Source organism: Falco naumanni, chromosome 7 (genome assembly GCF_017639655.2).
Source record: "Falco naumanni isolate bFalNau1 chromosome 7, bFalNau1.pat, whole genome shotgun sequence".
Lineage (NCBI taxonomy): Eukaryota > Metazoa > Chordata > Aves > Falconiformes > Falconidae > Falco > Falco naumanni.
The window spans coordinates 3,936,522-3,964,255 of NC_054060.1; the positions used below are offsets into that span (position 1 = coordinate 3,936,522).

Genomic DNA, 27,734 nt, shown 5'->3' on the forward strand with positions numbered 1-27,734 from the left:
GTCCTGTTTAGATCTTCTAAGTCTTCTCCTGCCCTTAGGCCTATTAAGAAAATCTTCTGTAATGGCTCATTTATGTCAATTTTACAGTAACTCCTCTCTGTAAACCACGTGCCTGCACGCTTCATTACTGAGAAGGTAATTCCCAACGCAGTAAGAAGGGAAGTCTGCTGGACCAAATTCAGTACCATCGGGTTTGCTTTCTTACTGTGAGTCGGCATCTGCAGGACAGGCTCTGGAGCTCCCCTAGAAGTGGCTTCATCTCCCGCAGACAGCAAAGCATTAAACCCCATCTCACACGCGTGCTGCACCCCTGTGCCAGGAGCGCAGCGCTCTTTGGGGTGTCTATGGGGAAGATGAATGAGGTTTTTGGTCACGTCTATTAAAAGCACTGCATGACTTGGCTGTGGTCTAAGTAGCTATTTCTAGGCAAAATACCAGGTTTTAATCACAGCTGTTATGGCAGGAAACCACAGCGTCTGGGGATCTGAGCACCATTCTGCCACAGGGCTGCTCCGGTGCTGGCGGGTGTGAGTCTGCACCGGCTGCCTCGCAGGGTCCCGCACCCACGCACTGCCCTGAATGTGGGGTGCACCCTACCCAGGGTGCCTGCCTGCGTGTAGAGGTGGGAATGGGCTGGCCTGGGCCCAGGGAGGGTGGGAGCAGCCTCAAATTCCTGGTGGTTGGCTCTTGAGGGGGGTGCCTGGACAAGATTCCAGCAGGGCTATGTCCCACCCTCTTCCGCCTGCCTCTGTACCCCAGCACAAACAGTGCAAAATTGATTGTTTTTGTACAGGGCGGTGCTGGCTGAGGGATGGGTTGCTGGAGCACAGACCATAATGAACTATTTAAAAGAGCACCAGGGGTCTCTTGTTAAATGGAAAAGAACAATATTGAGCAATGATGTGAGTGGAAGTTGCCATGGAAACTGGGGCAGCGCAGGGGAGCAGCTGCACTGCTTCCGAGGCAGATTCCTACCCGCAGGAATCCACCCAGGGAAGCGTAGGGCAGGCACGAAGGCCGGGAGCTGCCATGGGGGCTGGGGGCTCCCTCGCCCAGCTCCGGGCTGGCGGGAGCAGAAGGTCCGGAGCACACAGCTCCAGATGCAGGTGGGTGTGAGATGTGTGCTCCACTTGCTGCCTGGTATTGTTAGAATCACTGTGCCCTCTTCTCAGCGTTTAATGAACAGCTTCATGAGGCTAATTAGCTACTGCTCTTTATTCATCATGGCCATGACCCAGACGAAGAGCCAAGACTGTGTTCTGAGCCTGAACAATGGGTTTATCCTTTGCCAAACTGCCCCGAGAGTGAAAACAACCTTTTGCTGTCGGCATGCTCATGTTGGTAGAACAGCGTTTGTACCTGAGACCTGGGTGGATCCTTCTGGTGATCCTTCAGTTGTTACTTGGGTAGCTCTTGGAAAACCAAGAGCAGGATGGCCAGCATGAGGGTGGGAGAGGGGGCTGGGGGTGCCATCCCGCAGCCCACCTAGGCGAGGCCTGTAGCCCAGGAGGGTCACAGAGCTGTGGTCCCCTTGCACGGAGGGAGCCTGCTGCGCTTTCGCAGAATGGTCAGGGTTGGAGGGGCTGTTCCTCCTTTTGCTGCTTCTGTGCACAGCTCATGAGAAATTATTAGATGGGTTTTTTTACAGGTGCATTTGCGTGTGGTGCAGCAAGTCGCTGTGCGGGGAAGCAAGGCGAGCAGCCAGTTGGAGGCTGGGCCAGCACTGAGGCTTCGTGAGCACTGCAGCACTGTCCCTATGTCCCCGGTCCAGGGTGTTTCAGGTAAGGGACATTTTTGCTGCAGGAGTGGAAGGTTCCCAGGGCTTTGCTCCTGTGGTGCTTGGCCTCCCCACGGAGGGGATGCGCCTGGTGCCGTGTTGCCCCTCTGAGCTGGGAAGCCTCTGTTCCTTACAGCCCCTCCTGGGAAGGGTGAACTTGGCCTGGCCTGAGGCATTAGTCGTTTGCTTTCAGACAGCAATTTCACATGAAGCTCGAAGCTCAGAGTTAAAGCCTGGCTGAAGTACAGGCTGTGTCTCTCTCAAGGTGGAGGGTTAAAACACATGCCTTGTATCCACTTGAATAACAGCCCCCTCTGCTCCAAACAGTGTGTCCTGTCCCAAGGCGCAGTGACCTCGCAGCTCCAAGGCCAGACCACTGACAGGGACTCGTCCCCCTCGTTAGCTGAGTCTCTTTTGAGGTAGGTATGGGGAAGAGTGAGTGATCAGGGCTGTGCCGGTATCCATGTCTGTCTGGTCCGTGTATCCCTGGAGAGGTGGATGGTGAACTCGGAGCCCTCTGGCTGATGCAGACCCTAGGGAGGCTGCGTGCACTCATGGGGCCAGAGCTTTGTGTGCCTTAGTGCCACAGACAGGGTTGTACTCGCTGGAGCAGCTGCGGTTTTGGAGTTTGTGGAGAAGGAAGTTAAATGTTTTCAAGTGTAGAGTGCTGGAGCCCAAACACGGTGGCCTGGCAGGGAGGCCTTTGGCAGCAGGGCACCACAAGCCCCATGCTGAGCAGACTGGGAAGAGCCCCTGCCTCCCTCCCGGCACACAGCATGGAGCGACCGAGCCCGGGGGAGCTTAACTGGCCTTTTCCCTCCTGCAGAAGGTGCTTTTACACGTGGAAAATGATTTTATTTAGGAGGTTGTCAATAAGCAGCAATTTATTAACTGTGCCTCTGAGGGTGACCCCAGCTCTGCAGCTGGAAGGCAGTGCTGTGCAGCAGCCGGCATTTCAGCGGTGTGTCCTGCCTCCCGCATTGTTTCGCCTTTTTCCTTCCTTTGCTCCGATCTGCGGGTGATTTCCTGTGCCGTGGGGTGTGCAGGGCTGGGTGCATCCTTGCCTTGTTTTCCTGCTGCCATTTAGAGTCTGCCCAGCACAGCAGCATTTGTGTCAAATGAGACCCTAATGTTCCTCCAGCCTCACGGCGAGTCCCTCGCCATGAGCTCAGCTGCCTCGGCCATTGCTCTGGCTCCGCAGGATGGACTGGAGAGAGGAGGTAGCAGAACCCTCACTGCGACTTTGCCCAAGCTCAGCCATGGCATCTTTACAGGTGAGCGCTTCCCCCTGTAAACACTCCCCTGGTGTCCCCTCCAGCCGTGACGGGATGTGCCCCCCTGGGGCTGTGCTGTGGTGTGTGCAGGCGCATCACACAGTGGCACTGTGCGTGGCAGAGCTGCCCCACGCCACTCTGGCTGCCTGGGAATGTGGGGCTGTGCCAGCGTGTCAGGGCTCAGCCCTGCCATGGGTGAGGGAAGGAGCCCACATTGCCTCCATGCGAGAGATAAGGAGCTTACACTGGGGAATAAAGAGCTAACGGATCCCCCTGCGGGGCTTGAGCCAAAGTCCATTAAGTCTACATGTGGCTCCCTATTAACCGCAATAGGCTTTTGCGTGTGGGCGCTCGCCAGGCTTCACACGCGCTCTAATGCCACATGGGGATTATGCCAAAGCTGTGCCCTACTCACTCCTGTTAATTAGTAACACAAAGTGGAATTAGTGAATTGAACGATGGAGAAATGCGGAGAGGGGAGAGCACCTGCAGAGCGCGCTCCCCCAGCACTCCCGGCCCATCACCCCAAAGAACCTGCTGGTGCTCCCCAGGCAAATGTGGCTCTGAAGCCTCACAGCCCTGCTGCAGGGTCCACTGCCTGCGCTGCCTTCCTGGGTGTCAGGAAACTGTAACTCTCCAAGTAAATCAGATTTCTGTAGCCACTCTGGGGCCAGGAATGAGCAGGGGATGCCTAGGTTTGCCAGAAAGTATCTCCCCCTCGAGGATCCTCCATGGCTGCTGCTGGGTGGCACCATTAGATTTCCATTGCCATGGCATTCCCTTTCTCCTTTTTTTTCCTCCTTGGCATCTTACACCAGCTCTGAGAATCTGGAGGCATGGCATATTTGGGGAACAGATATTCCAAGGCACATTGTGTTCCTCTGGAATGCCTGGATTTCCTCCTTGCTCCGTTGATCCAGATCCCACTACGCTGAAAGCTGCAGCGACAGACTGCTGCTGCTCTCTGTGCTTGCAAAGCGTCACCCCAACCATCAATATCTGTGTGAAGGAGGGAGCCTGATCTGTGGCATAGGAGGCAGAGAAAGGAAAAGACTGGAGTTACTGCCCAGGTGGTCAGGATGTCTGCAGGGGCTCACCTGCATTTGGGGCCGGGAGGGGGCCCTGGGAGCACCCCCAGAAGCCACAGAGGAAACTCTAGTCCATTAGCCAAGGTCGGTGTCTTTCAAGAAAGATTTACAGCAAGCGAAGGAGGAAGCTAAAGCCCAGCAGGATCAGCAGCCTGGGTGGTTTTCTCTATTGCTTCCTCCAGCTAATATTGAACAAAACCCCCCAGCAGGGGCAGAGGCAGAGGGTGGGGAAGGGCAAAGGGCCTCTGCCGCCTCCTGCCCATGAGCAGGGGCTGCCTGCAGGATGTCCCCCACTGCTGGGGCCGCAGGGGATGGGCTTTTCAAGGGCATCCTTCCCACAGAAAAATCGCAGCCCACATCGGTACTTTCTGGGAGACGTGGGACGTGGCACCCTGCTGCACTCCCAGCTGGAGCTGCTTGCTGCTGCCCAGCCACAGGTAAAACTTGGGCTCGCTCCTCTGTGCTGTGCCTGGCCCGCTGCTTGCTTCTGCACAGAAATCACAGTGTTTCTTCCTATTTCTATGCTGTAAGACTGGGAAGGCAGGGGTGGTGATGCATGGATGTGCCTGCAATGTTTAATGCTTTTAAAAATGCACCCCTGCCTGTGTCAGCCTTTGGCTGTGCCTTCCCACCTGTGTGTGACAGGAGGGATGCCTGACATGCACAGAACCACTGCAGCGAGTGCCAGCTGCCCACGATTCACTTCCCAAATGGCTTTCTATCACCCTTGAGTCCCACCAGCTGCTCAGTGGGTTTGGGAGCCCTTGGCCAGGCAGCACCCCCCAGCAAAGCATGCGAGTGGAGGGGAGGGGTCCTATGGGAGCTGTGCAACCCCACGCAGATACCAGTCTTTGGCAGGAGGATGAGGAGCACCCATTGTGGTGAGGCTTGCAGCTCTCAGCTCGGACGCTGCTTGTCACCTTTAATTTGCACTGAAGGGTTGCTAAATCCAGAAATGAAGCTGCTTGCTAATTAGTTTATTCTTTAAAGCAGCCTTTCAGGAGCAACTACATCAGCTGGGAAATGCTTCCTTCTTCCAGGGCTGCAGAGGGATGTCATTACTTCATTAGGTCAGCTAATGGAGCTGGAAAAAAACAAACCCATGTGCACACTCCCTCCTTGGCATCTCACAGAGATCAAAGCCTGGGTGAGAGCGCGGTGTCATGGGCTGGAAGCGGTGACCAAGACCAGCCCTCCTTCCCCCGGCGCTTTCATTTAGGCTGCTGTGGGGTTTTGTCCCTGACCAGCCAGGGACCTGTGCACTGCAGCCCCGCTTCCTCCCAGGACGCGACATGTTGCTCCTGCTGTGAGCACTGTAAAGAGCAGACTTACTGAGAAATCACATTAATTCCCAGGGCTACCTGGGATTCTGCGGAGCAGCATGAGAAATTTTGTGAAAGGCTGCTGGCAAATTGTGCATTTGAACAGATTCCGCAAATGAAATAGTGCTGTGAAATTTTTAGTTCCTTACTGGTTTTCTTCTCACTCTTTTTTTTCCTGTGCCCTACTCCCTTCTTCCCTTCTGTCCCCAGGGCCACATGGAGGCAGCTGCAGGAAAGCATGTCCACAGGGAGCAGGGGGGCACCAATGCTTTAGGAAGTTTGGGGTTGTTTTGTTTTGGTTTTTAGATTTGGAGAACATTGCGCAAAAAAAATGCTTTCCCCTAAAATTCTTCCTTTTCTAAATGCCAACATGTGGCTACCTGCCACGTCAGAACGAGGTTTCTAACTGCTCCCAAACCTCTGCTAACTCTGAGTGACTTACCCTGGTCACTATGAAGCAGTCTCGTTGGGAACTCCTCACCCCTGCAAAGTCCCGGGGTGGCAGGGTACCTGCAGGTCTCAGCCTTTCCAACTCCACCAGGCGCCTTTTCCCAGCACGAGACAGCAATGCTGCGGTGGCACAGAGGGGCGAGGCTCCGAGAGCCTGGTGAGGCTGGGAAGCACTTGGCCCCTCATGCATCCCATCAGCAGAGTGGGAATCCTGGCGGTGCTGGACCAGCACAGAAGAGGAGATGTTTTCCCTCTCCGCAGCCTCCAGCTGCCTCTGGGAAGTAAAAGCTCATCTTTGTTTAAACTCCAGTGCACAGGAGCTCTCTGGTGCACCCTGGAGCCCTGCACCAACTCCCAGAAGGTGTTCAGCTGCCCAGGACAGCTTGCGAAAGCACCCCGCTGCCCAGACATGCCTGCGCATACCTTTCATGAAAGTCTGGTTGCCTTGTGACACTGCCTAAAGCTTTTGTGTGGGCAGGGAGGTGTTCTGTGCCAGGCACGCTGCCGTTTGGGCCTTGCAGCCATACCCTGGCAGCTGCCCTCCGTGCTCTGACATGGACCATTTTCCACCTGGATTTTGGGTGCTGGATTCAGCCAACATCCCCAGGAAGGAGGGAGCTGGCCTGCACGGCAGGGATGGGAGAGCCAGACTGCTTGCTGGGGTGGCAGTTAGGGAGTGGGACAAGGTCCACCCAAACTGGTGGGGGCTCAGGGCTGTTCCCCTGTAGGAGGCCAGGGTGTGGGGAAGGGGCTACCTTCCCTCTGTCCCAGAGGTTTTAGAGCCGTACTAGGTGAACACAAACCTGGCTGAGGAAGCCCAGGGTCCCTCAACAGCAAAATGAGGTGATGTTAAAGGACAGAAAAACCCCTAAGCTGCTGCTGTGCCCTCAAAATAGCATCAGTTTCTCAGTTTGGTCCCTGTGCCATTTTGGTGTAGACCTGGTTGGTTGGTCCCTGCGGTGCTTCCCCCTTGCCCAGGCAGGCTCAGCTGGGGATGATGGTGCAGTGTGCCCAGCCTGCCTGCTCCCAGCCTTCTGCTGTGTCACCAGCCAGGAGAGGGGCAGAAGCTGCTCAGCTCGTGCCTGGATGTGTCCCCGTGGGGCTGCATCTGTGGCCCAGGAGGGAAAGCTGCTGGGCAGGGGGGTAATGGAGGATCCCTGCACAGACGCTGTGTGGGACAGCCCTCCTTCCAGCCAGCATAGGGTTTGCCAGGAGTGATGCCTTGGGCAACCACAGCTTTGGGTCCTTGCCCTCTCCATGTTGTTCTGCTCCTGTCTGGAAATGTGTTTCGGAGGACTGGGGGAGGTGGGCAGGGAAGAGGCGAGTGCCTTACAGGCTTCCCCGGGGCTGGCAGAGATGCTGACATAAAACCGAGGGCTGATGGTCACCTGAGAGCCTGCAGCTGCCTGTCCCCCATGTCAGAGCCCTCAGTGGATTGGGGATGTTGAGGTGAAGCTGGAGAAGCTCGGTGGGGAGGCTGCTTGTGGCTGAACATCTCTCCGTGGTGTCCCAGATGGTTTGTGCCACCAGCTGAGTAACACCCAGGAGGGCATCGGACAGAGGCTCCCATGGGACGGGGCAGAGGCTGGTGGTGACGTAGCCCAGGACAGGGCAGCTGGTGGCCAGGGCACACAGGGCAAAGGGGTGCGGGAGGGCAGATGTGCTGACAGTGGGTGCTCTGGGAGCAAAAATACCAGCTGGTCCCTAACTGGGGATGGCTCCTAGCTAAGTTGCTGTGTGCTGTTTCAAGAATTTTTCTCCCGTTGTTGCATTTGTTACTGGTGGACATTGTTGCCGTCACTGTTGATGCTGCAGCACGCTGACAAATGTGACTCTTGCTCATCGGGAGCACTGAGCTGGTGTCCGGTGTTCCCAGCTGCTGCCCTCTCACTGCGGTTTCCTCACATTGGCCCCATTGTGGCTTTACCGGGTCCCTGGCACAGCAGATGGGGGTCCGTGGGTCTCCGGTGAGGTACGGGCACACTTGAACCTGGAAACCCGTGCCTGGGAGATGACACAGTGCATCTACCTTGGCTTCTGGCCCTGCGACAGCCCTCATGTGTGCCCTGAGGGACAGGGAAAGTGGCTTTGGCATGGCAGAGACCAGCCCAGAAGCATCGAACTGTGCGCTGGCTCTGCGGTCAGGGCAGCCACCCCACTGAGCTGTGCGCATGTTATCGGCTGGACACTGCTGCTGCTGCAATCAAAGCTTTTGTTTTTTAATTGGGTGGAGAGTGGAAACCCGGCATCCCCTTTCTGTACAAACAAGAAAGATTTATTATCCAGGGGCCCAGCTCTCTGAATTGGACTAATGAAGCTCCTGCTCCTCTCTCATCTCATCTTTATTGCTGAGTTCTCCATGGAAATGGGCTGAGCATCGTCCCAGCGAGCCCCACGGCTGCCCCAGCAGCGCTGGCTCTATCAGGGCTGGGGTGGATGTGCCTGAGGCTGCTCTGAAACGGCTCAGGGTCCCGGCTGGCAGAGCTGCTGGCCTGTCCCAACCACAGCGCAGGTCCCACCGGGTGGCTCTGCCTGCAGGGGAAGAGAGATGTGTGCCATGGGGCAGCTGTCGCACAAGTGGAAGGGCTCAGTCTTAATCAGAGGAAGGCAATTGGTGATTTCTATTCCTTTCCCTTCCTCGCAGACAGCTCAAGAAAACTCTGTTGTCCGTCAGGCTTGGTTTACCTTTTAAAAATGTTATTTCGAAATACCTCTGGAGGGGTCAGAAGGGAGCTCTGGAGTTCCTGCCTGGGTTGTTACAGCTTGCAAAACAACCCCATTGTCTAATTTCTTGAGGCTCCAACACAAGTAATCCGAGGAGTGAAGTGCTTCTCCCCCACGGAGCGTACCTGATGGCAGCCCAGCCCCGCAGACGGGACTGACTGCAGCTGAAGTTGTTTCCTCTCTGGCTCAGCTGCGGCCGTAGGTCAAGCCGTGCCCCTACCACCGCGGCGAGCGGTGCCTGGTGCCTGGACGCTACTCTAGAGGTCAGCAAGCCCTGCTGAAGGCTCAGCTTCTGCCTGGCACAGCTGATGCACAGATGCATGACAACCAGAAAGGCTCGCTCTCTGGTCCCCATTTCTTTAAACTACAAGGAAGGGAAGATTTCCACAGGTGGGGACCTGGGGGCTCTGCAGTCTCTCCTGGCTCTGCTCCAGGTCGCCTCCCTGTGCTCTGGCTGCCTCAGCGGCTGAGCCCTGTCCCCTCCCCAGACTGTGAAGGTGCTCGGTGCTTAAAGGATGGGTCAGCTCTTTGCTTCCAGGTCATGTAAAACTGCAGGGCAGGTCCCTGGTGCTCTCGGCTGCCTGGCATTGCTGCTTTGATGCCTGTTGACATCTAAGGGACACTGGGACGAAACAGGAGAGCTGCATGGCAGGCTCTGGGCTGTGCTGATTTGCAAGGGATTTCCACTTTTCCCTGTTTACTCTCTGGATTGCCTTAAGTACATCAGTGATGCCGTGGGACCCCTGGGGACCCCAGGAGTGAGGAATGCCATTGCTGCCTGAGCTCCTGCCTGCTGCTGGCAGCCCCTGCTGGTCCTGATGTCCTGGTCCTGCCACCAGCCCAGCCCAGGGCTGGTATCTCCACTGCGCCCAAACCAGTGTGACAGGGCTGCCATTTGGGAGCCCTGACACGCGCAAACCTCCAAGCCAGCGCTTGAACCTGGCTGGAGGTGAAGGTGATGATGATCCTCCTCCCAAGGCAGGATAATGACTTGCTTGGACCTTCCTTGCATGCTTCTTGGTCCATCGCTCTCAGCAATTAGCCTTGGGAGTGGCTGGGGAGTAGTTTCTCTTGTTTGTTCTTTCTCACGGGAGTTTCACATCAGAAGCTCTTCCCCATAATTTGCTCTGATGTGTCTCTTTGCCCCAGCTGAACCTGTGTGGCAGCCGTAACCTCACCTGCCCACAGGTCAAGATGAGTAAAATGCTGGTCCTGCCATAAAGCCAATGTTGGCAGTGGGTGTAAGGGTCCACAGAGTTTAAGGTGCGGCTCTTCCCTACTGCTTATAAGGAGCCCTCTGCTTTCCAGAAAGCGCTCTTCTCATCTTCATACAGCAGAAGTACCTCTAGTGCTTGAAGAGTGTCTTGCAAACAGATGCAGCGACACATGCTAGCGTTATTTCTTTTTCATCCTGGGAGAATTAATGATACCTGAAAATTAATTTTGATTAAGAACTAGTGTGTCACAAAGTGTTTGGGATTTTTTTTTTAAATGAGGAAAAGCCCAGCTATCCCAAGCTGGTGCCTGAGCCAGTCCTCTGAGCATCTGAGGAGATGAAATCAGCACTCCTGCTACAGGAGCAGGGGAAACTGAGGCAGACAGGGGTAAGAGGAGGTTGGGGAGGCCGGTGCTGGAAGGAGAGCATGCAGTAGGACAGAGACCTCATGTCCAGCAGCATGGTGTGCAGTCACAGAGACCTGCCAGGGGTCAGCTCAGGGACCCTCTTTCTTACCTCTGCTCAGCCACGCTCAGCTCCCTGCATCTCTCATTGCCCAGAGCTGCCGCGATGCTGACGGGCAGTGCTGAAGGCTGTGGCAGTGACGGCGCCAGGTGGAGCTGAGGCGGGAGCACAGCAGGTTTGTCTGGCAGAGCTGGTGTTTGACAGAGGTGACTAAAAGTTTCGGTGGTTGACGTTCAAAACCCCTCCTCTGGATGACACCCCAAAACCTCCCTTCCCCCATGAGCAGCTGCTGGGGGCTGCTTCGATCAGAGCCCCGAGGCAGCGCGGCACACGGTGCCATGCTGGCATACACAGCCACACCGGGTGCTGTGCTTGTGCCGCGCTGCCCAAACCATGTAACCAAACGCTGTAGGTGCCCTGAGCGGTGTCTGGTATGTTCCTGCTGACCCTGAGTGGAAACAGGCTGGAGCTATGGGGTGAGAACATTGCACCCATTGGCATGTTTCTACTTTTAACATGTTAAAGATCATGTCTGTAACCTGCTCTAATTTTAAGCTGCAGTATATGTGCGCCGAATTCCCAGCACGGAAGAATGAGTGCAGGTGTAAAATTAGATGTATTATTTATGGGCTGGCGGTTACCAGTGCTCCATCACTAAAAAGTGCAGTGCTCATTCATGTCGGCACTTCTGCCTCCCATGCTTCATACCAATACTGATTTCTTCCCACCCCAGGATTAGCCTGCAGTCAAAATCTTGTTATCCAGGCAGAGGTTTGTAGGGAAAGGACACTATTCCTGCGTTTAGGAATTGGTCCATATTAGCATCAGTTAAACATAGTAGCCTTTCATTCTCAGTCACTTTGGCTGGCAAGAGCTAGGAAAGCACGCTTAATCATTGACTGAACGAGTATAAATTATGTGTTTCCAGTCTCTGCCACAGCTGGAGAAAAGATTATGTGAAATAACTAACATGGAAATGTTAATCAGCATTAGCTGTAGTCCAAATTCCATTAAGAGGAATGCTAAATACAGAGGAGGAAAGTGCTCGGATTAGGGTGGCTTGGCAGCGGGCTCTCTTCCTTGATGTTTTGGTCTTGTGCTCCAGCATTTAAACTTCTATTTGAAATACAAGTAATTTTCTCTCCCTCATCAGTACCAACAACAAAAATGTCAAAATATACAGCAGCTGTAAATCAGTGCAGTGATGTGTGCAGGCAGCCTGGAGCACTCTTCTGAGGACACATTAAAGCAGCAGCTTGTTAGTGTTAGCATAAACATTCCTGCTAAGGTCTGATCAGCGGGGTTCGGCATGCCAGAAACTTGTGTCATGGAGAGGCAGGCAACTGAATGGGTCTGCATGAAAGACAGTCAGCCTGGATGGTTAATGGGACTCTGAAAGTACACTCGCTTGTTCTCCAGGCCTGAATGTGCAAACCAGGACACAGATCTTATTGTGCAAGCAGAGCACGTCCATGTGGACCTGTTGATTTCTCTGAAAACCACATTTTGCTGCAGGGGTTGCCTTGCTGTGCAGAAGTTTGTGGAAGGAAAGGCTTTGTGCCTGAATGTGATCTCCTGAGCTTCTGATATTTTAACACACAGTTATTATTTTGTATTAGACTATTCCGTCGCTAGTTTCAATGCTTTTCACTGCTTGCTTTATCCTGACTCTTGTTTACCAAGCCTTTGTAGTTAGTATTTCTGAAGTTACTCAGGCTCCACCTGTTTTCATGCAAGTTGGAAATGCGGGGAGGAGGTGGCCAGGGAGCTGTCTGCTGTGGAGTGGAACATGATGTGGGGGAAATCCTTACAGCAGAGTTTGCCCCACTCCAGCAAAACTGGAACTGAAATGGATTGGCCCGTGCTTCTAGTCCCCTTCCACACGCTGTGCCGGGCTGCCTGGGCTCTCCAGGGGAGGTGGAAAGGGAGCAGTGCCCTTCGATCGGACACACGTGCTCAGCCCCTGCTGTACAGCTGATTGTTCCAAGAGGCACTTGCTGCAGAGGCCACTCCTGAATGCCTCCCAGGCTGTATGCAAGGGGGAACTTGGAAGCCGAAGCTGCCTGTTAGCCCGACAGAGGTTATTTTATCCATGGAGTTACAACACAGAATGCTCACTCTACTTCAGTAACGGAGCACACAAGTATGAGCAAATAACAAAATCCAAAAGAGATGAAGGCTGACACTGTTTAGCAGGGCTGGAGTCTCTCTCAGGTAAAATAAGCCCTGAACTTAGGCGCTAGGAGCAGAAGTTGCCCATGTAGCCAGGGAAGCAAGCTCTTCAAGGCCCAGTGAGCAGCCCGTGTGGGATGCTCAGAGGCATATGCGCTCTCCTGGGGGAGCTGCGCCATCCCGGCAGTGCTGGGAGAGCTCTTGACTGTCGAGACAGTGTCTGGTGTCTTTGAGTGCACCCTGGCACTTGGCACATGCAAAAGCATGTGAAAGGGGCAGAGGAAAGGCCTGTTTTCAGAGTAGTTCTCAGGCTGTTTGGATGCTTTGACCCATGGGTATTTTATTTTCTGCTCTCTTGAAATGACAAAACTTTGAGAAATCCATCCTTGAATAGCTCTTGCAGCACTGCAGCACAGAGAGCAGGCTCACGTTACCCAGCTGCTGAACCGAACAGGCAGGTATTTCAGGCAGCCTCTCTCTGCCTGGTGGCTTTGTCCAGCATGCTGCAGGGAGGCACAGGAATTAGGACACCGTGTACCTGCCACCTTCTTCCAGGACTGCTCCAAGGGCTGAGGCCTCTGCTCTACAGCTATATCAACTCCTGGGTTACAGATTACAGCGTACAGATTGCTGTCTAGCATAAACCAAAACTCTTTTCCAGAACCAAATCACATTCACAGGAAATTCACACCCCATTTGCCATCAGCCAGTATCCAAGAGGGAGCAGTAAATGCAGGCAGAAGATTTGTTTTGCAGGAGTATCGTGAAATCAGCAGGTGCAGGAACTGCGAGCTGACAGCTGTGTGCCAACCTTGCAGGTCACCCCAGGCACTCCTGCTCTCCCTGCGTTACCCCAGGGCATTGCACATCCCGCAGCCACCTCCCCTTTCTCCTCTCCTGCAGCTCCCTTCTTGCTCCGTGAACCCCAGGCTGCCCCTGGTTTTGCTGTTGCAGGTTCAGCTGCTATCTCAGCACAAGGCAGGATTTCAAACTCTGCTGTTTTCCAGCTGATCAGACCAGATGGAGAGCAAAGTATGGCAGAGATAATGAAGCTATTTTGCAAGGCCTGGAGAGCTGTGTGGTGTTTCTCTGGCTTCAGGAGACGCTGCTGTTCAGGATTATTGTGGGAGACGCTGTGGTTGCTATTATTACATTGCAAATCCATGCCTGGCTGGTTGCTAACCTGGGACCCTGCTTGCTTTGCTCATCAACCTAAAAATGAATCAAAGATCTCTCCTGTGCTGACAGGCGTTCCCCAGAGGGGACACAGTGTGAGGGAGCTACTGAAGGTCAAGGGGCTTCGGTTTCACTGTGGATCCCTTTGAGTTTAAACAAGGCTCGGAGCTGTTGATGGTCCTGCCCCAGACATCATACACATAAGGATAAGAAGCTTAGGAAGAGCCTTCCCTTTGCTACTGACTCCACAAAGTTAAAGCTTTGGAAACCACAGCTGATGTTGCCTAGGTACTCTGGTTTCCAGTGTAGACAGCCAGCAAATCTCCAGTCAGGATGGAGGATGGGCTAATGACAAACAGCTATTTGAGATGTTTTCCTCTGAACTGGGCTGGCTCCTTATATACAAAACATCGTCTCCCTGAAGACCTGTCTGCAGCTCTGCTAGTGTTCAGATGGATTTGCACACTATACATTCCCACAGACACACATTTTTCTCTCTCTTTCACTGCAAACAAATCAGTTGTTAAACCAGAGCATGGTTACTCCCTGGCTAGTCTGTTCTATCAGATGCAGGAAGGCATTCAGGTCTGGTTAAGTTCCTTTTGATCTTTACATTCCTCTAGGCTCCTTATCACTTCTCTTTGTCCCTTCTATTTGTCTGTCCTCCCTTTACCCGTATTTATGGTAAGGCTGATTGTGACCAAATCAGTTCATGAGTGACAGGGCTTTGTCTTGCCATTGCTATTTCGCTCAGTACAGCCCCAGAAGCATTGGTCCAGGCACAGAGCTTACTGGTGTTCCCTTTGCCTCTGCTCTGAGCAGTCAGATGCATGGCTGCTGGGCAGCAGGTCAGTTTAAGAACCTGCCAGAGTGAAACAGCCCCTGCAGCTCTCCTTCAGCTCTCTGCTGTAAGCCAGCCCATGGATGAGGTGCTTTTCAGGGAGTGCTTACAGGATGAGTTCAGGATCTCCAAGTTTCCAGATGCTTGTTTCATGTTTTCTGCCTCCACAGCCGTTCCTGAACTGCTTTGCTAATCCACTGGGCCTTGCGGGGCTACCGCGGGCTCTTGGTCTGCACGCTGCTGTTTCACTCTCCACAGATTTGCCCAGGGTACTGTGGCATCCCGGGGGGCCCCCGGACAGAAGCTGCTGTGTTACAGGAGCTGCATTATCTAATTGAAGCTCCTGCCTACTATTGCTGATAAACACAGGCAGCAGAAAACCTTACTTTTGGTGGTGGTGTGGGGAACCAGAATCTAGCGCTGATGATTTCCTGATGTGTGTGTGAATGCGAGAAGATTTTGGTATCCCTTGCACCCACTTCTGTTTCTAATTCTGGCTACACAGCATTTACATCCTCGACTATGACCATAGTGTGTGTTACACACAGTTCAGTTGCAGCTTTCTGGGGGAACACTGCAGTCTGTCATGCTGCCTTTAGTTTCACTTGGAAATTCAGCTCCTTTGTGCTTATTGGAATGCGCTGCTTAATTAATGTAATTTATGACACAGATGCTGCAGACCACAGTGTTAAAAACACAGGCTTACGGGCTGTTTCTCAGTGCTGTTTCTTCATCACCATTTCACTTCTCTGAAAACATATTTGCTTTCTCTCAGCAACAGAGGTGCTTGACAAGGCTTGGAGACCCAAGATAAGATGCTTTCACATGCACATCTTACCAAGCAATATTTCAAAATCTTCCCCTTACAACGGGAACTAGAGTCCCATGAAAACTGTTAGCCACTTTCTTGCAAACACGTGGTAAAAACTGAGGAGCTGTTCTGTCTTAGTCTTCATCCACAACCTGAGCTTTACCCAGTCTTGCTGCCAAAACAGATTCCCTTCCTTTGGGGTGTGATCTTCTTTTGGGGTGTGTTTTAATCAGTAACGAATGCACAGGACAGCTTGTTCTGTTGGCTGGCTTGGAGGTAGGCAGCAGCCCTAGTTTCTACACCCACTTCTGACCTGACGTACGGCTTTGGAAAGTTGTATCCCACCTGTTTCCATTCCCACTGCTGCCCTCCTGGTTATGCACGGGCAGTCCGTCATGACGCGCTCAGTCTGGGCACTGTGCTTCATGTGCCGGACTGAGTGTTTCCTGTGACTGTCAGGCACTGTTCTGAAATAGCCGCTAGCAATAAGCCAGAGCAGCCAAGTTGGCAGCCGAGCTTTTGTCAAATCCGGCTCCCAAGAGGCTGGCACACGCTTTGTTTTTTCCTAAGCTCGGCATCGTGCCAGACTGGTTCAGGAGCACAATGTGTAAACACTGGCTGCATGGAGGTTTCCGTCTGAACATGTTTTCTCCCTTCTCCCTTTCTTGGAATGCAGAATCTGCCTCTGCCAGATGCAGCGCATCCAGTGGTGAGCTTGCGCATGAGACAGGGTGTAAGATGCCCTAAGAGAACAAGGCCTTGCTGTACCCCTGAGTGAAAACTGTGACACTTCATGAGTTCAAGAGCAAAAGGAGATAAAATTATATCCTACTCCATGCATGTGCCTGGCATGGAGATTAATTCATTTGGATGATTAAGACAGCAAGTGATGCAGAAAGTGGCTGGGTAATTTAATGACCCAGGTAGAAATGGAAAGCGAGGAGCACGTTTCCCTTTCAGTCATGTTGGGGTTTGATTTTTATGTCCTGTTACAAAGTGACTGAGAAGCCAAATGCCTGGAGAAGTGTAATATATTCAGACTGATCTACTTTTCTATCTTATAAAATAGCTAAGAACCTAAGTTTGTTGAGACTCTTATTGGAGACAGATGTTGCCATGTGGTGGTTTGTTTAGAGGGTGCTCCCCAGCCAGCTCCCTGTGTGGCTGCAGGGAAGATGTCACCAAGCATAGGTGGAGGTCCTGGAATCACAATCCGTACAGAAACCCACGCTCAGCTGTCTGCTGCTCACGAGCTCAGAAGGTTGGTATCATCTCACTTGGTGTGCATGACCACCTAGCTTTGTGCTAGTTTGTGACTCCGATTCAAATACTTCTTGAACTCTGACTGCAGGTAGGAGAATTGCACAAATGGTGCTCCTCTAAGAAAGCAGGAACACAGGCTTTGGTAACTCTGAAAAAACCTCCACCACGGTGAAGCTATTCCTTCCTCCTATCTCACTGTACAGTTTGACTCCAATTAGTTTGTCTCGACTGCTAGACGTGCAGGCCAACACTGCTTCTATTTCAGGGGAACTTGCCAGAGAATAATTAGATTCCAGGCCTGTAAAAGGACCAGCCAGCAGATTTTGTGTGCCATTAACTGAGTACTTATCACACAAACATTGTTGGAATAAACATACCCTTTGTTGTGCTGCTGTAAGTGACGGTTGTCACAAAAATGAAATGTTTGAGCAGATACAGAGCGTGATAGTTTCTGAGCGACATAAGCTGCTTGCTTAGATCAGATTTTAGCCATGGTTACTGAAACGGCACTAAGTGTGTATCGGTGCACGCAGCTCTGCCATGCTCAGCAGTACTTTGGCAGTCCCCGTGGCTGGCCACCCATGGCAGTGGGGAGTGTGACAGCAGCTACCGTGTACAAAGTATTGCTGATGCATGAGCATGGGCATCCACCAAACCCTAAGCTGGTGTACAAGGAGACGTATAGTCAGCATCTTTGTCCCAAAGAAACCTGTGGTTTGCAGGATAAAGTCAGAAAGAAAGAAATAAGTGGAGTTGGGGAGGTAGTGGAACAATCTCCAGCCAGAGCTCCATATTTCCATTCAGTCTCTGTTTGTCAGCAGTGAAGTGACCTTATCTAACCACCCTCAGGTTGTGCTCTATTGTTTGTGCCCACGCAGAGCAAAGACAAGCCATAGCAGATTGGCTTGTATTGGCTCATATCACTTGCAAGAGAGCTGGGAGAAAGTCTAGCCAGACAAGTAGGAATGAGGCGATAGAAGCCAAAAAACAGAGTGATGGTGCGAGCACACTGCAGAACAAATGAGGATATATCTAGCTAACAGGCAGAGAGCGGATGGGATGTGGAGAGGAGTGATGTAGTGGGAACTACATGCCAAGAATCTTAACAGCAGCAGCTTGAATTAATTTGGAGAGCAAAGTGAGAAGTCCAGAGAAAAAGGCTGTAGTAGTTGTGTCCAGAATCAGGGAATAGTTTTGGCACCATGGTCAGAGGAAGGGCCAGAGCATGGCCATCTGTCCAGACTGAGTGCTGCTATGGACTGGCTTGGACTGGAGAGTCAAAGGTGAGAGCTGCAGTACATGCTGCTGAGGCAGTAAGATTAGCTGGGTTCCCTCCTGAATCTGTACAGCCTGGATGCCAGTCAAACGTACAAGTCAGCCCCTAGTAATTTAACGTGAAACATCTTGTTCTTGTGCTGACACATGCAGCACTAGTGCTGAAAGATGGTGTTCAGATAGCGAACTTTCTGCTTTGACAGAAGTGAAAAAAGGGGAAGGCTCCACTCTGGCTGACCTGGCTCATCGCACTTACCCTGCACAGAGCTGGCTACTGAGAAACATGGTATGAATGGGACAAGCTTCACCCATGATCAGCTCCAGCCAGAGAAAGCTGGTTCACAAGGCAGACACAGTCCTCTTACTGCGGTGGGTGCTGAGCCTTCAGAAGAGCAGACACCCAGCTGGTTGGTGCAAACATATGTATTCATGTGATCATCTAGGGACAGGGAACAGCACTGGAAATGGTTGAGCACTCAGAACTGCTATGTGCAGCTTCTCGGCACTGACATGATAGCAAGGAGTTATTTTTAAATTTCGGCTTTCCCTTGTACTGGAGTGACTCAGAAGGAACTTCCTTTAAACAACAGAAATTTGGTGGAAGGAGGAGAAAGCTACTGCTGTTAGCTTGGCTCTGAAAGTCAGAGAGTATTTTGTAAAGCTGAAATTTTTGGTAATAAAAACTTACTTTTAATGAACCAACTATTTTCTGCGGCAACTTGGCAGACAACGGTTCTGATTTGAGCAACTCAAACCAGTTCATCTGCCCCAGGTTAGACTGGTGCTGGGGCTTAGCTTTGCGCTTGGATTTGTGAGTGGACAGGAACACGGCTGTCTCATGTTTGTGCAGATCCTTACTCAAACACCCTTTTGAGGTGCTGTGGCTTGGATCCGCTCTAGGAATTTGCTTTTTCAATCTTGTACCTTCAGCTAAAGGAAACCGCTGCTTGTATTGCCATGGGTAGAAAATAACCAGAGAATCCTGATCTCACCAGCTTCCAGCTGCTGCTGTCGTTTTACCCACCGCATCACTTTTTTGCCAGGGTTCAAAGGGGACTTAGAGGCCTTTGAGAGCTGAAGTGGTGCTGGCTGACTGAACGACAGACGTGTTGAGAAGTGTTGGCTTCTGCTCTGAGGAGATGCTGGTCTTTGAGCTTCTCTCAGTACCCTGAAAGCGTGGAGGCATCCACAGGGGGAACGGAGGTGGTTCCTGAAAGGAGGGAGGTTGCCTGAAAGCCTGGCTCTTTAAGGAGAACCCCAAACCCATTAAATGGCATTCAGAGCACGAACATAGTTTCTCCAAAGAGTTCAAATCTCGACTTAATCCCTTTTAGAGGAGGTTAAGCTGGAGGCTAGGCTGCTCTGGGGAAGGTTTTCATTTTGGAGCATGCTGGTGCTTCTCAGCAACCCCAATGTGCACAAAATGATAGTATATAAAGGCACCGGTTTCCCTCTCAGCAGGTCACCTATAGAGAAAGTGTTTGAATACATGGTTTGCCTGAAGTGATTAAAAAGCAGTGACATTTATCTCAAGCTCTTCTTATATTACATACTTTGATTGAATAGCTCCAATCCACCTGTAATAATCAAAGTTCTAAGAGTTTAAACACAATCCATGGGTTGTAATTAGTCTCAAAACTGTGCATGACCTTAAACTTCCTAGTGCTGTGCCACTGTGTGTGACAGGGCTGTGAGTAATGTGATGAAAAGGAGATGCTAAATAGACTTCGGCCTGAACAAAGCTGTGACCAAAACAAGCAAACTGCCACCCTCAGACATTCCTTATGCAGAAGCAGAGTTAATTACATTGTTCTAAATGCTGCCTCTACTCAGCTTGTAAGATCTCTTGCAAATAAACATCTCCTTTATTAAGAGGGAGGATGTTTGCAAAGCCAGCGATCCGTTTGCATATTCTGCCCCTGGCAAGCATGCGCCAGGCTCCTACCCGCTCCCTCCTGCCACCAGGCCTGGGAGCTCTGCCCTCCCTCCCCACCCCGGCAAGCCCGGCGGTATGGAGGCGGCGTATTCCCGGGGGCAGGCCCCCACGGCAGGGCAGCCCTGCCCGGGCCCCACAGCACAGGACAGCACGGCACGGCACAGCAGGGTAGCCCTCTCTGTGGTGCCTCTGAGGTGCTCCCTGGCGCCAGAGCGGCGTCAAGTGCCGCTGCCCCGCCCGAGGCGCGCCCCCTGGCGGGCGGGCGACTCCGCAGGGCCAAAGCTCCACCTCAACCACACCACTCCCGCCCACACCCCCTCAGGCGGCCCTTAAAATGAGGAAGTCCCTCCCCCTATTCCGCCTGCTGATTGGCCGCGGCTCCCGAGGGGCAGGTGGTGATTGGTTGCGACTCCCCGGTGGGCGGGGCGGCGGGCAAGGGGTGCCGCGGCGGGCGGGGGTCGGCTCGTCCCGGCCGTGGCGGCGGCGGGTACGCGTCGCGGGGCCGGTACCGGCCCGCCCGCCCGGGGCCGCGCCATGAAGAGCCTCAAGTCCCGCCTGAAGAAGCACGAAGCAGTCATCGGGGGCAGCGCGGTGGGTGTGGGCAGGGCTGGGCCGGGGGTAGAGGGGAGGGAGAGGTCCCCTCAGAGGCCGGGGGGCGTGCGTTGGCGGGCTGAGGGCCCGGGGGCTCCTGTGAGGGCGGGCTGGGGGCTGCTGAGCTCTGGTGCTTTGGGGGCTGAGCTCCCCGGGGGTTCCCAGGGGATGGGGCCGTGGGGGCTGAGCTCCCCGGGGATGGGGCCGTGGAGCCGAGCTCTGCGGGCGGGCAGCGGGCATGCGGCTCCGTGGGGATGTAGGCTCGGACAGGGACCTCCGGGGTGGAGGGTGGGCTCTGCTGGGGCGTGCTTGGGCGGTAAGGCTGGGGAGCTGAGGGGTGATCTCTGGGGTTGGATAGGGCAGGGGGGCTTTGGGTCTGGGGGGTGCTCGGGGGCTGGGCTGGGCTGTGAGGAGCAGAAGGGGCCGGGCAGGTGGGCGCTGCGAGGGGACAGAGCACAAGGAGCCGCGGGGCTTTGGTGGGGGCGGAGAGCGGGAAAGAGGGTCTGTGGGGAGCGAGCTGTCGGGGGTAGCTCCACGGCTGCCCCCCGGCCCACGGGAGAGCTGGGCTTCAGCGAGTTGGGGGTCTGCTGTGGGAGTGGGGGTCCCTTGGGGGTGGAGTGCAAGGGCTGAAGGGGCAGGCAGCGAGCCCCCGGCGGGGTCTGTGCGTGGGGGGAGGCACAGCGGAGAGGGGATCTCTCAGGGCTGGCGTAGGGGTGAGAAAGCGCACCACACCTGGCACCCAGCCTCCTGTTCAGGCTGCCCCAGATGACCTGCAGCTCGGAAAACAAGCATGCAAACGCATGTTACCTCTGCTTTCTGTTCGGCTTTCTGGCTCCAGCAGAAATTAACACCTTTCTTCCCCCCTCCCTGCCCCCGTAAGAGCCTTGGGAGCCAGTGCTGAGCTCTGACTGGCACCCTGCCCTGGGGCTTGCCCAGATATGCGAGCATGGCGTTGTCAGTGGCTTGTTCAACATTAGTAATTTCTGTGGCAAAATCAGAGCATTTATCCCAGTGCACAGGAGGAGGATTTGCTTGGAAAGTGGATAAAAAGCTTTCAAAGTGGCTAGGGGTTTGAAAAAAACACACAGATGTGGTTTCTGATCATCCAGTCTGGAAAACTGGGCTTGGGGGAGACGCAGCCTCTGGAAGTGAGGTACCTTTGTACTGGTGCGGTTGTGTCTTGCTCTCTATGGCTTCCAAAATGTAGGCTAGTGTTAACTAAGTTTAAATGGCTCTATTGGTTTTTATTTTTACCTCATTCAGATGACTTTTTGTGAGAGAAGTCTCTGAGGAAAATTATATTTGGAAATTACTTTGGTAAATAATCTTTAATTGTGACCATTCAGTGAATGCTTCCCTGGGAGTCTGCTGTGGCAGTTGCACACCTAAGCTGCTTTGCTAAACTTGCCGCTGGCTACGTGGAACAGCGGAAAAGGGCAGGTTAATACGACACGCTGACTTTTGTCGGTTGTCTTTTAAGATATTAGCTATCTTTAAAATAATCCTACACGTTTGCCTTGGATCTGAAGCTATTACTTGAAAATAATAGCTCATTTGAAAGATATGTAGATATTCAGGCTTGTAAACTGCTGACTGAACTCATTGGACAAAATGACAGCTCCAGGTAGAAGTGCATCATCGTGCTGAACACTTCACTGTGCAAAGGAGTGATTCAGAAGTCTGTTATGATAATTTGGCTGGCGCTGATTTATGTTATTCATTAGTTGTCCTATACTTTAAAATTGTTTATTATTTCAAAGTAAACCTACAATAATCAAATTTCAACAAACACTGACAGCATCCATATTTTTTGAATAGATACGGAGATTTTGCACTTCCATAGGTGGAGGCTCAACAAGCATTCCTTTCAAAGTAGGTTTGAGCAGTCTAAATACTTTAAGAGCTGAAGTTATTCTAAAATATATGAAGGGAAATGACTTGAAGTGTGATCCTTTAAAAACTGGGTTTTGTACCCATGATGTACTTATTTCTCCTACTTATTGCATATCTTGGTTACATGATCACTCCACTGGCTAATAGAAAAACTTATAACCTTTTGTGTGGGAGGAAAAAAGTTTATCCACATAGGTGGGTGTTAATAGTGAAGCTGAAGGTTGGGGGGATGATTGGGTAAAGCCGTATCTCTGTTTCCAACTGCTGGTGAAGGAGGGGAAGTGGGTGGGAATCCGGCCAGTGTGAGCTCTATAGATCCTGCTTGAAATGAATGTAAAAGAGTTGCCTGTTTGAGAAACTTCATCCCTCTCTCCTGTCCCCACCCAGTGCTATTTCCTGGGGGGTGGAAAGAAGCTTAATCCCTTCATGCTTCTGAAAATTTTCCTCCAGGTTAAGATAACAGTTATGTGCGTTCTGTCTTCTCGTGGTGATCTTTTGGAAGCTGCTTTATTACCTTGTGATGGAGGGAAGCCATGAAAAGCAGCAGAAAGTAGAAATGGTAGTTATTACCAATTCCACAATTATCCAGAATATTGTGTCTGAAAATGGAATTATCTGGTTTTGCCAGTTCCGGCTGGCTGATGGTGCTTGGAAAATAATCTAAGCAACCTGTTCAGTAACCTCAGTGCTCTGAATAGTGAGACAAATGCCTGTCATTTGCAGTAGTGTAGGCTGGAAACTTTGACACCGGGTTCTGTGTAGTATGAAGCCTTGAGGGCATGGTCTTCACTTTGTAGGAGATGATGCCTCATTCACCAACATTTACAAAATAGATTTTAATTAATGTAGTCGATCTTATCTGGGTGACCACAGCAGCACGCACTACTAGTATTTCTGAAATACATGCTGATATTATAAGTGTAGATCTGTGATCCAGTTTGTGATTGGGAAATGTGTTTTTCCAATGAAGTTAGAAATTCTGTCTGTAGTTGTATATAGAAGAAGCAAATATGAAATGCTCATTGGTTTGTTTTTCTTGAGAAGATGGCTGGGGAAAGATTGGTTTCTTGTTCTACAAAGTTATTTTTGTTTCAGGCCTTTGTTAATTGACTTTCCTTAGTGTGATTCTAACTGTTGGCCTCTGTGGTGGGGGGAAACATTACCTGCTTATTTCTTTAACACTTAAGAAATAGCTGTGGAGGTGTTCTGTTAAATTTGAGGTGCCTTATCTTATTAATGTGGGGGTTTTAACCTTTCTGCCCTTTGTGATGAGGTCTGGAATTCGGGGAAGGGGGCTTCTGGACTCCTTGCCAGAGCGTGGCTGCTTACATGAGATTCTTGGCAGTGCTTGGAGCACAGCTGAAGCTGTGTCCCTGAACAAGTGGCAGGTCTGCATCTCTTTGGAGTTGTTTGTATCCCAAGATAAGACTTCAAAGATTGAGCTGGTGTGAGATACGCACGCACTTCAGAAATCGGCAGCGCTGCCTGGAGCACCTGCAAGTAATGAGAATGAGCAGATGTGAAATCATGTGAAAACCTCACCAGTCCTTTCTCCTCTGGGAAAAGTGATGTTGGATTTTTTTTTTAATTAAGAGAAACTGAACATCGTATATAATTAGTGGAAACCATTGTGCAAGAAACAAAGGTAGACATCTGAGCACTTGCCCTGGTATGATGATCTGTGATTATTATATTAATATCTGAACAAGTTCTGTAGTTAGTGACAGCTGAACTTATTTAAGGTTGTGTTAACGCTTTTTTTCCTGTGGAGACTGCCCAGTTCTGTTAAATGGATGACTTTTCCTCTGTAAGGAGTGGAACTTTGTAGGTTGACCCAATACACAACTAAACAACTGCTACTGCCCTGTCAGCACCAGAGATGGGAGGTACCACCTCCTGTTCTGATCTGACCCTTTTTATTGAGGGAATGGAAGAATACTGTTTGTTGTCTGAATTTGCTAATTAATCAGCAACACTGTATCTTTGTATGTACAGCAGAGTAATTTTGTTAAAATTTCCTTGTAGCACCAGTCTGCTGTAGAATACACCGTAACGGAAGGAATGGAGTAAAAAAAATAGAAGTTTGGTAACCTAGTTTTAACAGAAGACTAAGTCTCTTCTGTGATGAACTCCTTAAGTAAAAGAAAAAACTTGTGTGGCTAGTGGCACACATCAGTTTGTAAATGAGCAAGACTTTTGTGGTGTTTTGTCATGGCTCTGCTCTTTGCAAAGACAGAGCAGTGTTTGTCAGCCACGCTGATCACAATGCTATGACCGATCAGCAGAATTTTTCCAGCATTGCTGCTGTTGACCAGAGCAAAGTTGCTCTTCCCTCTCCCCTACCTCCCTCGCATCTGCTGTGGGCAACCTAAGGTGACTTTACAATGCCATCCATCTTCAGGCAACGCAGCCAAGAATCAACAGCACTATAATATTCAAATATCAAGTCCTAGACTGACTGTGGTTATTCTTTAGAGTACGTTTGGGTTTCAGGAAGCTTTATTAAGGCTTGTGCTAATGTGTGTTCCTTGGGGGAAAAAAAGCTTTGTGATTCATTTGCATTTATTTAATAGAATTAGGTGCTTGTTTGTGTGATGTTTGTGGTTGATGTTGAAGAAACATGAGGTTAGTCAAGACAGGCAGTTTGTGATTCAGCAAAAGCTTTGTGGTGCAGTTTCTTTACAGGTGCATTGTAATTTTCAAGTTCCTTAAAAGGAGTATTTATCAATGTTTTATTGATAATTTTGGAATGTAGCAATTAAAAAAAAATTACAAATTGAAGGTACAGTGAGTGCCTGTGTGCAAGTTAAGTATCCTTAGTTGATTTGCAGACATGATTATGTGTAGGTAAGGCAACTGTTTGGTTACCTGTTTTAAGTTCATCTGACCTTTTGCTGAAATACAACTTACGCAGTACCTTCAGTATTTAAATATCAACATTTATTAGCGAGCAAATGCTTATAGCATCTGAGAGACTGCTAATGGCTCTGTATTTTCATTACTTAATGATGACTGAACAGGATAGAGTCACTGTAGTGTGGTTTTCCCTTCTCTGTGCATACGTGCTTGAGGCTGCTTCACTGCACGTTTCATCACCCCCTAATATTTTCTGATGCTTCTTTATTAATAAATGGAAGTACACAAATCAATCGGTCCTTGCCTGAGAGCTTGCAATTTCAAACTAATGGTTTGCCTGGAGTCCTGAGGAAGGCATTGTGATACGCTGCTTTTAATGGCAACAAAGGCAGCTGGACTCTGACCTTGCTGCTGCTTTCTCCTCATTTAAAGGGGAAATACTTTCTCTAGGGCACTTTGTGGGAGCAGAGTTGGGTTACAGCAGGACCTAGGCTTCCATGGCTCCCCATTATTTTTGTGGTGAAAGCTGTGATGGTGTCATTGCTGCAAAAGGGTGTTACGTTCTTTGTGTGCAAGTCTGGCCCCAGTTACCATGAAATGTACTTAACAGCTTGTTCTAAAGTGCAGCTGCAAAAACACTGTGTTGTTTCCAGGGTGCCTAAGTAGTTCTGATCACTTTTATTAGCGTCCAAGTTGGTCTGTGTCTCAGGGCTGAGAATTTCAGGATGGTTTTATCAATAAAGTGCACTTGAGTTGTGTGTTGGCAGTGAGACATAAGGCAGTTGTTTAAAGACAAAATGGAAAATATTTTTAGTATTTTTAGCAGAATTTGCCTCCTTCAGGAGCCTGTATGCAGAGTTCTTTGATGCTTTGACAGTGTAGCTTGTGTGCTGTTGTAGTTGCCAGTGGTTTTTCCCCCTAGCCCAGCTATGCAGGAAAGATAAGCTGGCTATGCTGTTAGGTACATGTCACTCCTTGTATATAGAAAAGTCCTATTTAACACAGATTTAGAGCCCTTAGGATGGTTTTGAGAGGACTATTTGTCACATAGGTAGCTAGAAGTAGATTCAGGTACTTACTTGATAATAGTATGATCTTGATAGGATATGTGAACTTGTAGTAGGAAGGAAAATGCCTTAAGAATAGGGTAAGATCAGGAACGTTTATGATGGGGTTTTAGATGATTACTGTTTGGTTTTTTTTTTTTTTTGCTTTAACCTCTTTGTTGAGAGACTGTTACTTACAGTAATTGCAGGATGCAGTTAAATTTAAACAAGCCACGCAGCAGCACAACTTAATATGAATTCTAGACTGGAACATTTTGAGAGCAATGCAAACCAGAGCATCCTAGGAAGGCTGTTGGTTTCTATCACTGTAAGCTTTGCCTGCTTTGTAGCATTCAATGATACTTTTGTAGATGGAGAAATTGCAGTAAATGAGGTGGTAACATAAAGTGCTGGGTGAAACATGGACCCTGTGTTCAGGCTGTGCCTGTTTTTTCCTTACGTAGACTAAACAGTACATCTTGCTCATGCAGTTTTAGACTCCAGAATGTTTGTATGTGAGTGCAGACATATCCTGATAAGCAAGATATGCTTATAAAATATAAAATGCCATTCCCATCTCCCACAATTGAGCTAACCTTTTTCCAAACTTGGTATGTGCAGTATTTTTCTAGGCAACTGCAGAGAAGCCAAAGTTTGTGAGATAGATGGATATTGGCTGATGTGCATCTGTACTGTTGGGGGAAACTACACCTCGTGAATATCTTTAACAAATGGTTTTAGTAGTCTAATATCCTTTCGTTGTGTCAGTCTGTGTGTTTTTTAAATAAATCAAACCACTTCAAAAGCAATTGTCATTTTGTGCCATATAACATTGCAGGGTGTGTCTGTTCAGATGTTAGTTTTGATCACAAATGTACTCTGACCTCTGTAGAAAAAGCAGGAAAATTAAATGCACGGGCTGGTAGATGTGCTGAGCCTGCCCTTCTCACCTGTGCTCAGCTTACATGATGTGTATGTTTTTCAAGTAACTCTTCTTTGTTGGTGAGTGCCTGTTTTTCTCTGCAGGAAAATTGCCTGAGACATCAACTGGAAAAATTAATATCTTGTGACAAAGATGGGCCTAAAATTAGTAATTCTCAGCCTGTTCTTTGACAAGAACTATTCTATCTATTGGCCTTCACAGACTTCAGAAATTGCAGTTTTAGTTTTATAACAGTTTCCATAAAGTATGATGTTAGTATTTTCATCTTGGTAACTTTTAAGACCATTCAAGTATTTGTGCACACTTGCTTTAAGTGGTGATGGCAGGGTTTTACCAGAGCTCTTTGCTCTCTGTGCTTTATGTGCTTATGTCACCAGCTAATGGCATTAGAGGAGGATGTGTCCCATTTGGTTTTTTTTGTTAATAGGATTATCTGCCTAGGCCAGCAGTGATGAGGAGCTGTGTTCACTTTCACAGGTTCATCAGCTTTCAGGCTGAAAGGTTTAAGATGTGCTTTGATTTACATCTCGTATTTCTGAAGTGAGTTAGGTGGCTGCTAAAGGTTGTCCGTACTTTATTTCAATAAGCTGTTTGTTTATGTAGTTGGGGTTCTGC

At 50.4% G+C, this 27,734-nt stretch overlaps 1 protein-coding gene across 1 annotated transcript in view; it reads left to right on the forward strand.

The window, feature by feature from the left end:
* Positions 1 to 2,849: 2,849 nt before the first annotated feature.
* Positions 2,850 to 27,734, forward strand: part of UACA (uveal autoantigen with coiled-coil domains and ankyrin repeats) — a 50,995-nt gene continuing 26,110 nt past the window's right edge. Inside the window, exon 1 of the mRNA XM_040601430.1 lies at positions 2,850 to 3,051. Within this exon, the coding sequence (XP_040457364.1) occupies positions 2,980 to 3,051 (72 nt within the window). The 5' untranslated portion in view covers positions 2,850 to 2,979. The remainder of the gene's footprint in view (positions 3,052 to 27,734) is intronic.